Source organism: Carcharhinus amblyrhynchos, chromosome 14 (genome assembly GCF_965287045.1).
Source record: "Carcharhinus amblyrhynchos chromosome 14, sCarAmb.v2.hapA, whole genome shotgun sequence".
In the NCBI taxonomy this organism is placed as follows: Eukaryota; Metazoa; Chordata; class Chondrichthyes; order Carcharhiniformes; family Carcharhinidae; genus Carcharhinus; species Carcharhinus amblyrhynchos.
In genome coordinates, this window is record NC_137337.1 from 62,052,690 (window position 1) to 62,068,663 (window position 15,974).

Below are 15,974 nucleotides of genomic sequence, written 5' to 3' on the forward strand. Positions count from 1 at the left end.
CATTTACCATGGCTAATCCATTTAACCTACACATCTTGAGGCACTAAGGAGCATTTTGGCATGGCCACGCCACCTACATATATTTGTATAATGACTCTTCAATGTTTTGAGTAGTTTAATAATGAGAAGACAGCGGGAGAGACTGAATCACTGGTGGAGCTGACCCGAGATGTTCCAGTAAAGTTTCACACAACAGACAGAGGTGTTTACTGCTTGAGCTGGGAAAACATGAACTTACCTCTTTCCTCAGGAGAGTGAATTTAGACGCGCAGCCATAACATCTTCCAGTCATCTTCAATCCGTGATGCTGTACACCTCATAAAAAAATGTGATATAACGTTTAAAGAAATAGTCTGACTACTTTGAGTCACTTTATACCCAATCCGACTCTCCAATACTGCACATCATCCCAGTTGCGTTCATCAGCGAACTCAGCCTTCACTCTCCCAACGGCAGGGTCCCAACCGGAAGCAGCTCAACCCCCAATGCACGCCGGGTAATGTAGTCTTTCCGTCCCGCGGCAATCGCGCACACCTTCGGGATTTGGAGCCGCGGGAACTACAGCTCCCAGTGCGCATCGCGGTCCTTGATGGCCGCAGGCTGGAGGCCGAATGGACTACAATCCCAGAGCGCTCCGCGGATGCTACGATGCTTTCTGGGTGTTGTAGTCCTTTCTGGGGAGGGCATGAAGCTGACTGACGAGAGAGTCGAAGCCGCAGGAACTACATCCCCAGTAGGCGTCGCGGCTGGCTGGGCCCGTGTGTTTGGGGTGAGAAGGTGAAATACGAATTTGAGAGGCCTGAGTTTGGTTTGGAATCAGGTTGAAAGGAAGAGCCAGAATCTGAAACTCGGGTTTCGGTTACTCTGAGTGACTGTGGGGAAAATGGCAGCTAAGGAAATCCTGCAGTTAGACCTCTACTCGCTGCTGGAAGTCAGTGAGGATGCCACTGGTAAAGAGGTGAGGAAATGTCTGTTAATGGTTTGAAATCCCCGCTAGCTCCAGTCATTGACACTGAAGCCGGGTCTTGTGCTGTCTGTCAGAAGGTATCATTTAAAATTGCTCCTTTTGTTGTAGCCGGCAGAGACAGATTCACAGAATGGTTACAGCACTGAAAAAGGTTATTCGGCCCGTCCTGTCTTCTCGGCTCTGCGAATGAGCAATTTATCTATTGTCGCCTTCCTTTTCATGTAATATTTTCCAGTCTCCTGTTGAATGCTTGAACCTGTCGCCACCACACTTTCAGGCAGCACAGTCTTGATCTTATCCGCTTAGTAGATGAAAATGTTTTTGCTGGTGTCTTCATTTTTTTTTGCCAATTATCATAAATCTCCCTTCCACCAGTGGAAGCCGATTTTCCCTATCTACTGTGCCCAGCCCCCTCAAGATTTTGAATACCTTCTGTCAAATCTCCTCACAACCTTCTCTTTTCCAAGAAAAACAGTCTCAACTTCTCGATCGATCTACATAAATAATGCTCTTTATCCCTGGAACCTTGTAAATCTTTTCTGCGCTCTTAATGCCTTCATATCTTTCCTAAATGTGGATCCAGAAAGGGATGTGATGCTCCAGTTGTATCCTATGCCCAATTAATAAGACTAGGATATTGTGTACTTTATTAACTATGCTCACGGCCTTTTGAAGAAATTAGAAATTTCCCATTTCACTATTGAATGTAGACTATAAAATTCTAGCCAAGGTCATCGCTAACCAGGTCATGTCTGCTCTGGGGTCAGTGATCAAACGTGTGCTGTACCTAGCAGGAAGATCTTGGATAGCCTCGCGCCTCTCAGGGATACGATTGCTTACATGCAGGAAAAGCAGGTAGGTACCTGCCTCATCAGCCTTGACCAGGATAAGATGTTTGACAGAATATCGCGCAGCTACATGGTGGATGTGCTCTCCAAAATGGGCTTTGGGGAGGGAATCCGCAATTGATTCCAACTGCTTTACACAGACATCAGTAGGGCAGTTTCAGTCAACGGGTCGGAATCAGACAGGTTTCAGATCAGGTCTGGAGTCAGGCAGGGCTGCCCTCTCTCCTCCGTCCTTTTTGTGTGTTGCATTGAACCCTTTGCTGAGGCCCTCAGAAGCAACCCAGGCATCTAAGGGGTTACAATCCCAGGCAGTGGAGGCATGCAGGTCGAAGCCTCCCTGTACGTGGATGACGTGGCTGTCTTCTGCTCGGACCCTTCGTCTACTCGCAGTCTGTGAGCAGCCTGAGCTGGCCTCAGGAACCAAAGTAAACCAGGGCAAGAGCGAGGCCATGTTCTTTGGGAACTGGGCTGACAGATCCTTTGTCCCCTTCACTGTCAGGGCAGACTACCTGAAGATGCTGGGGATATGGTTTGGAGCGGCAGGGGCATGTGCCAAAAACTGGGAAGAGTGTATCGCCAAAGTCGGGCAGAAATTGAGCTTGTGGGAGCAATGGTCCCACTCTATCACCGGAAAGAACCTGGTTATCTGCTGCGAGGTACCGTCCGTGTTGTTGCTGTACATGGTGCAGGTCTAGCCTAACCCCAAATCCTGCACAGCAGCAGTGACTCAGGCCATCTTCAAATTTATCCAGAGATCAAAGATGGATCGTGTCCGGAGGGAAGCAATGCACAAATCTCCAGAGAACAGAGGGAAAAATGTTCCCAATGCTGCCCTCATCTTGATGGCCACCTTTGTGTGCAACTGCATCAAGCTGTGTGTAGATCCTCAGTTCGCTAACAGCAAGTGCCACTACTTTTTGACATTCTACCTGTCCCAAGTGTTGCAGTGGATGGGTCTTGCTACATTGCTACAGAACACTCCAAGTAGTTGGACCATACCGCAGCACCTGTCCTTCATGGAGAAATTTTTCTGCAAACTCACCTTTGACCACGTGGTGATCGAGCAATGGTCAGCACGTAATGTCCCTGAGGCCCTCAGAGAAAAAGACATGGTGGATCCTGTCGGATGATTCCCTGAGCAGACTGTCAGTGTCATCTGGCAGAATGTCTCATCGCCAGAACTCACGAATAAGCACCAAGACCTGGCTTGGCTGGTGATGAGAAGGGTGCTCCCCGTCAGATCCTTTATGCATGCTTGAGGTCTCAACATCACCGCACGCTACCCTCGAAGCAGCTGTGGGGGTGATGAGACAGTCGCACAATTCTTTGTGAATGTGCCTTTGCAAAGAAGGTCTGGAGTAAGATGCGGTGGTATTTGTTGAAGTTCGTCCCGAGCAGCTCGGTTTCCAGGGGTGGACACCGAGACAAATATCAACCGCTGCTGGAGGGTCGTCAACTTGGTGAAGGATGCACTTTGGTCTGCCCGAAACGTGTTGATCTTCCATTTGAAAGATTTGTCCTCGACCAAGTGTTGCAGACTGACACATGCCAAGGCCCAGGACTACTTGCTGAGGGACGTGCTCAAGCTTGGGGCAGTCGTGCAAAGGCACAATGGGGAAAGGCCACAGTGTAAAGCCTTTCAACCGAGGCAGATTGAAGGCCCAGTAACTGCAGAATATTCTCTGCCTTCGTAACTGTGTGCTAAACTGAAAAATAACAGCACACAGTAAAATCTGATGTATGTATATAGTTTAAGTTTTGAAATGTAATGAATGTAATGTGTAAATAAGCATTGTATAGCGTTGTAAAAATGACTTTTTCTTTGCACTGTTTGTAATTTTTGGATTTGTCATTTTGCAATGGTTTAGTTGAGAGTTTTTATGAATGAAGTACATTTTTGAAATTAAAAAAGCTATGCTCATGGCCTTTTGGCTAAGATCAAGTGTAGTATCGACATGCTGTACTTGGTTGAAGTCATTAGGTTACATTTTAGCTTCATTTAAAGCAATTTTTAAAAGTGGCATCTCGGCCTTTTGGCTAAGATGCAAATGAGATCAAGCCTTGGAGGAGGTGCAATGCCTACTCCAATCAGCATGGATCATGTAGATCAAGCCCAAGACAGGAGGTGAGAGCCCTGTCTTGTGAGCTTGGATCTCAACTTGTTGAGACTCTGAATTGGATTTGATTTGATTGAATTGGAATAAAAATTTTTTAAAAACTATGCTCACGGCCTGTCCTGCCACCTTCAATGACATGTACCCAGATCCCTTTGCTTCCTTTAGAATTTTTCCGTTTATTTTTTATTGTCTCTCTATTCTTACCAAAATACAATCACAATGAAGCTCCCATTTCATTAAAATGTATATTTAATTGCTAGTTCATTTGTTGTGTTGATCTGCTACTGGAACTTGCTTGTAAATATATTTTATTCTGATGCTGGTCTTACTTATTTTCACTGACCCCAACAAAATACTGTAATTCTGGGCCGTAACTTCCGACTAGCATCAGAAAGAGAGAGAGCCCCAGGAATGAGAAAAAAATTAATAGGTACGTAAGTGCTCTTCGGGGGGGTGGTTGGTTGGGTCAGTCAGGGGGTTTTGTGTGGGTGAAAGTTTGCACTTCTGCGCAAATACTATGCAACTCCTTACCTGGCATCTTCCTCGAGAGATTCCCAAGTGCATCTTTGGGATACTCCAAAAATCTAACCCGGGGTAGCTTGGAAGTCACAGACCAATATGTCACCTGCAATATGTCTGCTTCCTTTAATTTAAAACTAAGATGCTGACCATAAATAGCAGGTTTCTGAACATTGGTAACAAGGAAACACAGGTTATTGTTTCAAGTGTTGACCCATTGTCATGAATGAGGTAACAGGGTAAATCAGTTTATATGAAATTCCAAAAGATGTTTGGTGCAATGTAGTAGGTTTGCCAGCACAGTCGAAGCACATGGAATAAAAGGGACAGGGGAAACATAGATACAAAGTCAGCTGAGTGACAGGAGAAAGAGAGCAGTGGTGAACAGTTGATTTTCACTCTGAAGGAAGGTGTTTGCCAGGGTTAGTACTGTGGTTTTTTTGGCATATATTAATGACCTTAACTTGGAATCTTCCCCCAGACAGTGTTTCCTCTCAAATGCCTTCACCAAGGATCCATGCACAGGTTTTCAGCCTTTTCCTGCAATATTCCTCTGTCCTAGTGCACCACATGTATTATCTGGGGAGGACAGAAATTCAAAATTTGCAAATGATAGATCTTGGAATACAGTCACCATGAGGCACATATGAATTAGGAGCAGAAGGATGCCACTCGATCCTTTGAGCCTGATCTGTCATTCAATAAGATCACAGCTGATCTGATTGTAATCTCATCCGCATTCCCACCGACCTCTGATAACCTCTCACCACTTGCTTATCTATTCATTTGTGTCTCTGCATTTGTGTGCTAAGAAAGGCTGTCAGCATGGCTATAGTTTAGTTTCACTTTCAACTTTTCCTGCATTATAAATAACAGTGTAAAAATAATTACAATCTTTCTTAAAAAAAACTACACTGTTGTTTAGCAGCCGGAGGATCACATTGAAAAGTAAAAACATTTGAGTTCAGTTGGAACCAGGTAACTGTGAAGAATGCAGCTTTCACAGAAACTGCCAGTACTGGCAGGACAATAAAATAAGGGGCAGAAAGTAAGTCCCAGAAGTTAAAGAACAGAAAGTTGCAGGAAGACTGAGGTGAAAGAGACAAATGACAGGAAATAGGGAAAGATACTGTTCACTGAAATTCAGGAAATGGGCAGAGAGAGACTCCCAGTTAAAAACAGCTGCAAGAAGCCAGACAGCCAAAGTAATCCTAAGGTTGGTGACATCTTAACACTGCCTACGAAGCAATAGTGTTCAGTTAGTGTGGCTAGATCCCTGACAGATTGTGAGAAAGTTTTAATATACGTGGTGCTCTAGGGCAGAGGAATATTGAAGGGAAAGGTTGAAATTCTGGGTGTGATCCTTGGTGAAGGCATTTGAGAGAAAATATTGTTTGGGGGAAGATTCCAAGCTTCCAAGAGTGGAGTTTACAAATTACATGTGGAAATCAGGGTTCCAGTGAGACTAGTTGGCTCACAGTGTAACAAGCATTTTTTGAGGAGGATTGTTGAGGCATCCATGGAAGTTGTTTTGGGTGACATTTGCCGCTTGGTTTCAGTGTGTGGTGACTCTGACCACGTTTCACCTATTAATTTACATGGACTGTGCTCGTAGAGCATTAAGAATATAAGATAATTGTGAAACTTGTGTTACCTTTATAAATCTGTGTATATCTGTAAAAGCCTAGCTGGGATGATGGAATAGTGCATTATAATTAAACATTAGTAAGAAAAGATTAATTCTTTTGTTAAAAGTTAATTGACAGTCCTGTGATTCTGTTCATCCATGTCTCTGAACAAAAAAAAAAGTTACGATCTGCTGAGCTGGGATCATAATAGTACAGCAGAACATTGGGATATTTGCACATCAATCATAGAAGATAACAGAACAGGTTGAGAAATCAGTTAATGAGTCACAATGAATCATGTGCTTTACGAATAAAGGCATAGAGTACAAATACAAAGAAGCAATGGTGAACCTTTATTAAAAAAACTGATTTGCATCAAATGGAATATTGTGTGCAATTATGGGCAGTGCATTTCAGAAAGGATATGAAGATATTAGAGAATAGTTCCAGGGATGATGGTCCTCTTTTCTGCTATAATCATTCTATGAAACAAAAATGTGAAAGGTAAAACCAGAGAGGGAATAGGTAGAATGCCTGAATAAGTTTGCTTCTAATTCTCTGTAACTCTCTGCACTCAAATCTTCAACAATAAATGTGAAGAGTGCATAGATTTATTTGCCTGTAAGACTGAGTCCATCATTCAGCTGCGTTTAACACCAATTCAGACTTCTTCCTTGTCTTATGTAAGTCTATGAGGTCCTCACAGTTATTATTGAAGACATGAGTTTCTAACTCATCTCTTTTCCTACCCTTTTTGCACTGATCTTGTCCATGACACACTCTCCTTTCCTCACCCTGCTCTCTCCTCTATTCCCACTAGCTGTAGACTACACAACTTCCTTTCCTGAACCCCTACATTAGCTGATTTTATTAATTGTGTTCTATCCTCAAATACTCGCCCATCCTCAACTTTTTCAGAACAGCCTTCTTCACCCTTTTCACAAACAAGCCTAGCTTTGACTATTCTGTCTTTGTATACCACAAATCTATCTCAAACCTTACTTTGCTCTCAAAGTCATGAACTATTCTAGCTTCAGATCTGTGCCCATCTTTAGTGCAACTCCATATTTGAATTTCTGCAATCAAGTTTCTGCCCCTGCCACAGCACTGAAACCATCGTAACCAAAGTTACAAGTGACTAATTTTGTATTTGGATTATCCTTCCATGTTCTTCTTGAATGCTCTGCAACATTTTGCAGCCAATTACACCATTCTCTTCCAATGCCTATCCTCCATTGTCTAGATGCATGGGACTTCCCTCATTAACCATTCCTGCCACTCCAGTCATAGACAGAGAAATCACTAGATAATGGCTTCTCTTCCTGTCATTCTGACAGCATCATATGCATGTCATGTCATGCAATATTTACACAACCTAATGCCCAACTGTGCCTCTACACAACCTCACGCCACCACCGTTTGTCTGATATTCAGACCTCAATGGGTTCACATTGCCCCCAGTTAATCATTGAGGTGACCTAAGCCATTGTTTTTGGTCTCCACCACAAACTTTGATCAATTATCACTGATGCTATCCTCCTCCCAGAGGCAGAATCTCTGTTTGTACCAGATTGATCACAACTTCAGTATCAGCTGGCACTAAACCTCTTTCCCTATCTGAAAATGAAAATGATATGAAAAAGGAACAGAAGTAGGCCTTTTGGTCCTTCAAGCCTGCTGCATCGTTTATTAAGATCATGACTGATCTGATAGCAACCTCAAATCTGCATCCAGCCAATCCTCAATAACTTATCACTCCCCCTTGCTTAGCAAGAATCAATCCACCTCTGCCTTAAAATTATTCAGACTCTCCTTTCACTGCCTTTTCAGGAAGAGCATTCCAAACTTACTCAACCCTCAGAGAGTTAAATGGGCAACCCATGTGACCCCTAGTTTTAGATTCACCAAACCACCATGACTGCTTCCTTCCATCTGCATAACATAATTCATCTCTGCTCCTAGCTTGGCTCTTCTGCTGCTGAAACTCTCGTTCATGTTTTTTTTATCTCTAGACTTGACTGTTCCAAAGCTGTATTTGCCAACCTCCCATTCTCCATAAACCTGAGGCTCATCCAATACTCGTTGCTCAGGTCCTAACTGAATTACACCCGTTCTGTTTTGTGAACCTGTGCTCACTGTCCGTTATTAGCTACAGTAAAAAGTCTGACAACACCAGGTTTAAGTCCAACCGATTTATTTGATAGTACACTTACTAGCTTTCGGGGTTAGCCCCTTTGTCAGGTGAATGGAGAGTTCTGGCCTCAGACAGAGCATATAAAGCACAGACAGTTTACAGATTAGAATGCGAATCTTTACACCTAACCTGCTGTTCAAGTCTTAAAGTGGCTGATAATGTGAGTGGAAGGAGCTCTGATCACAGGTTAAAGAGATATGTATTGTCTCCAGACAGTGGACCATCCCCACACCCCCACTTCTTGCTTTCAGACAACCATGCAACCTCAAACAGACCATTGTTCGCAGTAAACTACCCAGCCTTCAGGAGAACAGTGACCACAATACCACACAACCCTGCCACAGCAACTTCTGCAAGACATGCCAGATCACCGACATGGATACCATCATCACACGTGAGAATACCATCCACCAGGTACGCGGTAAATACTCTTGCAATTCGGCCAACGTTGTCTACCTGATACGTTGCAAGAAAGGATGTCCCGAAGCATGGTACATTGGGGAGACCATGCAGACGCTATGACAATGGATGAACGAACATCGCTCGACAATCACCAGGCAAGACTGTTCCCTTCCTGTTGGCGAACACTTCAGTGGTCATGGGCATTCAGCCTCTGACCTTCGGGTAAGCATTCTCCAAGGCGGCCTTCACGACACATGACAGTGCAGAGTCACTGAGCAGAGACTGATAGCCAAGTTTCGCACACATGAGGACGGTCTCAACAAGGATCTTGGGTTCATGTCGCACTATCTGTAACCCCCGTGACTTGCCTGGGTTTGCAAAACCTCACTTATTGTACTGTCTGGAGACAATACACATCTCTTTAACCTGTGATCAGTGCTCCTTCCACTCACATTGTCAGCCACTTTAAGACTTGAACTGCAGGTTAGGTGTAAAGATTCACATTCTAATCAGTGACCTGTAAACTGTCTATGCTTTATATGCTCTGTCTGAGGCCAGAACTCTCCATTCACCTGATGAAGGGGCTAACCCTGAAAGCTAGTGAGTTTACTATCAAATAAATCGGTTGGACTTAAACCTGGTGTTGTCAGACTTTTTACTGTGTTTACCCCAGTCCAACGCCGGCACATCCACATCATCGTTATTAGCTATCCATCCCCCAACATCCTCATGTGCAAGTCATTCCATGGCCTCAACCTCCCATTCTCTATAACCTCCTCCAGCCCTACAACCTTCGAAGATTTCTCTAAATGTGTACATCCCTTATTCCATTTACTTCACCCTCTATGGCAATGCTAACTAGATTCAAATACTTGAAATTTCCTCCCTAAAAAATCTCCACCTTTACTTTTTTCACTCTTTTAAGGCTTTGCTTAAAACTTGCCTCTTTATCCAAACGTTTCATCATTGCCTCTATTATCTTCAATCCTTTTGGTACGCTTTAGTGAAACACTTGTGACATTTTCCTACTTGAGCGGCACTAGTTGTGTGCGAGTTATTACTATTCAGGAAACTGACTTTATGTGGCGATGTCTGCCCTTTGATTGAATTTAAAGACCCCCTGGCACCTGCGGAATCCTCTCTAGTTTCCTGGCCTTAACTTTATTTGTCAACCAACATCACAAATATCTGGTCATTATCTCACTGCTATTTCAGGCACACCACTGTGCTCTGCATTTCCTATGATACTTCAGTGGCTGCAAGTTTAAAAAAAATTAAAGTTCATGGAGATTCTGAGGTCATGAAAGATACTTCATAAAAAAAGAAACTTTGCACTTATATAATGCTTTTCATGTTAAAGCCAATTATTCTTTGTTTGAAGAGTAATCATGGTTGTAATACAGACAATGCAGCAGCTCAGTAAACTCCCACAAATGGCAGTGTACTAACCAGATTTTTTGTTATGTTGATTAAGGGATAAATTGTGGCTAGGGAAATAGGGATAACTGCCCTGCTCTTCTTTGGAATACTGCTGTGAGATCTTTTGCATCCATTGCGACAGGCATCCTTTACATGCTGCACCCACAAGCTGAGGGATCAGCAATCAACGGGCAGGGGTTAAATTCTTTATTGTTGGAGATAATCAGTTTCTGGCAGTTATATGGCTCAAATGTTCCCTGCTACTTATCACCCCTAGCCTGAATGTTGCCCAGGTTTTGTTACACAAGGGCACAGACTGCCTCAGTAACTGTGGAGTGATGATTGGAACTGAACACTACAATTATCAGTGAACAACTACACTTCTGCCTTTACAGATGGAGGGAAGGAAGATCATTCATCAAGTAGGTGAAGATGGTTGGGGCTATGACACAACCTTGCCACTGCTTTTCTCCTTATTTGATCTATCAAACCCCCTTGAAATTTTGAATGCCCCTATTAGATTTTCCCCTAACCTCTTCCCTAAGGTTTAAATACATGCCACTTTCAGCGTATTTTAAAAACAAAGTAAGTGTTTTTTATAATATATTGGTATCAATTAACTTAATAGGGTCCATGAAGCACTAGGAGATAAGAAAATGAAGGGTGACATCCAGGCTTCAGTTTAGGTAATGATAGTAGACAGTGTTTATTGTAGAGGGGAATTTGGAGCTGGTGGTATTCCCACGCTCTTGTCCTTCTAAGCTGTAACAATCATGTATTCGTAAGATGCTCTCAAAGAAGCCTTGGCAAACTGCTGCAGTGCACCTTGAGGATGTTTTAGAATGCTGGTGATGGTTAACATGTTGAATGGGATGCCGCTTGAGTAATGGTGTCGAATTTCTTGCATGTTGTTGAGCTGTATTTATCAGGCAATTGAAGAGTATTCCATCACATTCCTGGCTTATGCCTTGTCTACTATAGTGCATATAGTTTGGGGAATCAGGGGTGAGTCATTTGCAGTACTTTTAGAGTATGCATGTGGCTAGTCCAGTTAGATTTTGCGACTCCCAGAATGTCAATGATGAGAATTCAGCAAAGGTAGTGCCATCGTATGTCGAGGTACGATGGTTAGATTCTGTCTTATCAGAGATGGTCAATGCCTTCCGTGTGGCTCGAGTGTTACTTGTCAGTTATCATCCAAGACTCTATACTGTCCAAATCTTGCTACATGCTGGTATAGATTGCTTCAGTATCTGAGAATTTCTGAATGGAATTGAACACTGCAGTCATCCATGAAAATCTCCATTTTTGACTTTGTGTTGGAGGGAAGATCTTTCACCAAACAGCTGAAGATCTTTGTGCCTTCAAAAACCACAACCATTTTCCTTTGAGAGTCCCCCCCGCCCCCCCCCGCCCCCCCCCCCCCCCCCCGCCCCCCCCCCCCCCCCCCCCAATTAACCATTGAATTCAATTTTGCCAGGACTCCTTGATGCCACACTTGGTCAAATAGTACCTTGGCGTCAAGAGCAATCACCCTCATTTCACCTCCGAAATTTACACCAAGGTGATAATAAGGCCTGGAGCTGAGTGATCTTGGTGGAACCCAAACAGACCACCAGTGAGCAGGCAAGTAAATGCTGCTTGATGGCCCTGTCAAAAACAGCTTTTTGCTGATGATTGAGTGGGGTGATAGGGCAGCTGTTGAATTAATTAAATTTGTCTGCTTTTTATGGACAAAAAGACAGGGTTGTTTTAGAATCATAGAATTCTACAGTGCACTAATAGCCACCATATATCACTCAAATTGGGCAATGGATTTTGACTAGAGATGTAGAAAATGATTGTTAACCTGGAACTAACTCATTAATGGGTAACACCACATGACCTAAGCTTTGGAAAGAAAGTTTTAATTTTACATTCCTGGACTCCCAGGCAGTCTGCTAACATCCAACCTGTCAACACCAAAGCAGGACCTAGGATGACAACAAAATCTGTCTCAAGTCTAAACCTCCTCAAAGGTTTTCTGAATAATTCATGCTGTTGCCTGTATCTGTATACCAACCTCATCTGGCTGCGTCATAACCAACTTTGAAGGAATTCACAACACCTTCTCTCAGCTAGATGAACCTGCCTGAGCTTTACAGGATGGAATCCTCGGAGGACTCTGATGTGCTGGACTTTGACACTCAACATGAATTAATATCTATACCTTTAGAGTTTTTATTGCTTTAACTTATTCCTAGTTGTAAAGCTCTTTCTTTCCTATCTCCTTGTGTATTGTGTTTGTGGATGCTGTCGTGATGATCATCTCCTGGGTTTGAATGTATAAATAAATTATACATCTGATTTAGCTTAGAGATCGTTGCGAGGCGCTTTAAAATTGACTTAACAAATGTAGGGTTTGGGGAAACGTACCACAGCCTATTTTGAAAATTGAAACACCTTTGATTATGGAAGCGAGTGAGAAAAATAAAGGAGTTTAATTTTGCCCTCCCTTCCTTGCCATAGCAGAAGTGTGAGGTTATTAACTTTGTTCATTATAATAGAAAAACAGATTATTTTTGAAAGTCATGAAACTTGGAAAGGATGATGTTTAGAAGGACTTGGGTGCACTTGTACAAGGAAGGGGAAAAGTTAGTATTCAGGTACAGCACACAATTAGGAAGCCTGATGACATGTTTGCCTTTACTGCAAGGTAACTGGAGTTCAAGTTATAGAAGTCTTTCTAAGGCTTTTCAGGCCTTTGGTGACACCACATCTGGAATACCGTGTGCAGTTTTGGTCTCCATATTTAAGAAAGGATATGCTTACATACATGCGGTAGTACATTGAAAATTCCTTAGATTGGTCCCTGGGAAGAGAGGGTTGTCCAATGATGAAGAACTTTCTAATTTGGACAATAGTCCCTGACGAATGGTCATCCAGACTTGAAATGGTGGCTCTATTCTCTCTCCACAGATGCTGTTAGACTGTTTTTGTTTCAGACTCCAGCATCTGCAGTATTTTGCATTCATGTTCTCCTGAAGTTTGGACAAGTGAGAGATGATTTCATTGAAACATACAAGATTCTGAAGGGAGTTGACAGACTGTACAAAGAGGTTGCTCACTCTGGCTGGAGAACCTAAAACCTAGGCACAGTCACAGGATAAGGAGCCAATAACTTAGTTCTGAGATGAGAAATTTCTTCACTCGAATGATTGTCAATCTTTGGAATTCTCTCCCTCCAAAAGTTATGGGTTAAAGGTTGCTCTATTGTTGAATATATTTCAGGGTTGAGATGGACAGATTTTTAATCTTTCAGGGAATTAAGGAATATGGAGAGAAGGCAGGAAAATGAATTTGAAGCCAAAGATCAGACTTGATTGTATATTCACTGACGGAGCAGGTTTAGTGGGCCCTGTGGACTGCTTTGCCTCCTGTTTCTTATATTCTCACTACCTACTCCTAGTCCCATCTTAGAGCTACGTTCCTCAGTTATGAGAGATTTGGTTCAAGGAAGACATGGACAGCAGTTTTTGATGTACTGATGTTCAGAAAGACTGAAGGATTGGACTGGGTCGTGTTGGGTTAGAGGTGTCAAAGTCTTGGACAAGGGTTTCAGCAAAATGGCTGAGGTTGGAATGGCGATGACATTGTGATAATTGTGTTGAGAAAGCTGATGGGGCCCCCAAATCAGTTCAAGAGTAGAATGTTATGAACAGTCAGGTTTAAACTGAGACTTTGAATGTTGAGGAGGATGTACATAGCAACAGGAGTAGGTTAATCCTCATCTTGAGTCTCTTCTACCGTTCAGTTGGATTGTGCCTGATCTATGCCTCAACCCTGTTTACCTGCCTTGATTCCGTGTCCACTATTACCTGTACCCAACAATCTTTAGGACATTTTCAATTTATCCATAGTGTTGGCAGATTTTTGGGGAAAAAGTTACAGATTTCCACCACCCTTCATGTGAAGAAACACTTCCTGCCTTCACCTCTGAGTACCTGACCTTTAATTTTAAACTTATGTCCCCTTGCTGTGGACTCCTCTACTAAAAGAAGTAGTTATCCTATCTTATCCCCAGGTACTAAAGCATTATCTGTCAATAGTCAGCAAGATCTGGAGAGCATTTAGGCTTGGGCTGACAAGTGGCAACTGAAATTTGCTTCACACAAGTGCCAGGCAATGACCATCTCCGACAAGAGAGAATCTAACCATCTCCCCTTGACATTCAATGATGTTACCTTCACTGAATCCCTCACCGTCAACATCCTGGGAATCACAATTGCCTAGAAACTGAAGTGGACCAACAATATAAATAGTGTGTTTCAAGAGTAGGTCAGAGGAATTCAGTGACAAATAATTCATCTACTGTTTCCCCAATCACATCTAGGACAAAGCAGGCCGATGGTATAGCACCTCATTCACCCACCACATGATGCACAATGGCAGCTGTATATGTCATAAACATGATGCACTGTAGCTAGTCACCAAGGCTCCTTCAACAACAACTTTCAAATCCATAATCGCTACCACCTAGAAAGACAAGAGCAGCAGATGCATGGGATCACCAGCACCTGCAGTTCACTTTCAAGCAATGGACCATCCTGACTTTGAACGATATCACCATTCCTTCATAGTTGTAGGATTAAAACCCAGGAACACTCTTCCCAGCAACACTGTGAGTGTACCTACACCAGATGTACTGCAGCAGTTCAAGAAGAAGGCTCATTATCAACATCGCTGGAGCAATTGGTGATGGGCACCAAATTAAGACCTTGCTAGTGACGACCACGTACCATAAAAAAAATTAAAGTTACAATTATCTTTTAGCACTTCAATTAGATCACCCCTTTGTATTCGCTTGCAGAGAAGAATAATGTACTGGAGTGGGCTTAGCAGTCTATTCTGGCTGAGCTTGAATGCTGTCTTTACTCATCAAAATCAACTCTCCTTTGCTGGATCTTTTGGTCCGACCGAGAAGTGAGTTTTGATGCTGTAATTTGGTTCTAACTGAGCGTGAGGGATCAGTATGAAATGGATTCGAAATTAACATCACCTGTTGCTCAAATGGCACCAAATCTGAGAGGCTAGTATTGAGTCGAATGGAATTATTCTAATTTAAGCTGTAGTGGGAGTGTTTGACATTGATATTGGGACATGAAATGTGAAAATGTGTATGTATGGAACATAAAGTTTATCAAAAACTGGATTTATTTTTAAAATTGAGTACTGTCAGTAATTTTTACTTTGAAAACTCAACCCAAGTTAGTGTGATGTGTAGTGCAGAATGATCACCCTCCATAAGCTGCCTTCTGAGTGATATACTACGGTGGTCTATTCAGTTAAATTGGATGAATGAGAGTTGGAAGGTAAATGTTAGTTTCTGGTGATGCCAAGTTCTTCAGATTACAAATTGCTGAACTTGGAGATAACAACTGGCATAATGGTAAGAGTACTAATGTCCTTGTTACACGGGCATCACCTTTACAAGGATCAGCCTTTTTTCTGATACTGTTCATGACACAGTACACACAAGTTTGGAGCAGAATAATGTGTCAATACTTTTTGTGAAGGATGAGGCTTGACAAATGTAATCTTTGAAATTCATGAAGTTACGCCAGCACCCCTTTGGAAGCCTATTCCTGTACAATTTGCAATCTTTCTGTCAGCTTCTCTTTCTTTTCAGAGTGTGCCTTCAATAATTAAGGTGACTGCTAGCTTGCCTGCTGAGGTACTCCCTCATGCCTCTTCTTCTCAATACCACCATCACAGGCACGATTGAGATTGGGAACTAGTTGTGTAGGGATCCTAATACCCATTAGGCTTGTGTTTTATTCAGTGATTGAGAGAACATGAGGAATCAAAAGCAACATAGTACTCAGACATTTAAGACCCCAC

General features: G+C 42.7%; 2 protein-coding genes across 2 annotated transcripts in view; one reads left to right on the top strand and one right to left on the bottom strand.

Moving 5' to 3' along the window:
• Positions 1-457, bottom strand: part of zfyve19 (zinc finger, FYVE domain containing 19) — a 31,774-nt gene extending 31,317 nt beyond the window's left edge. The window contains exon 1 of the mRNA XM_080202989.1: positions 239-457. Within this exon, the coding sequence (XP_080059115.1) occupies positions 239-292 (54 nt within the window). The 5' untranslated portion in view covers positions 293-457. The remainder of the gene's footprint in view (positions 1-238) is intronic.
• A 233-nt stretch (positions 458-690) lies between these two features.
• The window catches only part of dnajc17 (DnaJ (Hsp40) homolog, subfamily C, member 17), a 167,854-nt gene continuing 152,570 nt past the window's right edge, over positions 691-15,974 (top strand). Inside the window, exon 1 of the mRNA XM_080202991.1 lies at positions 691-958. Coding sequence (XP_080059117.1) covers positions 884-958 — 75 coding nt within the window. The 5' untranslated portion in view covers positions 691-883. The remainder of the gene's footprint in view (positions 959-15,974) is intronic.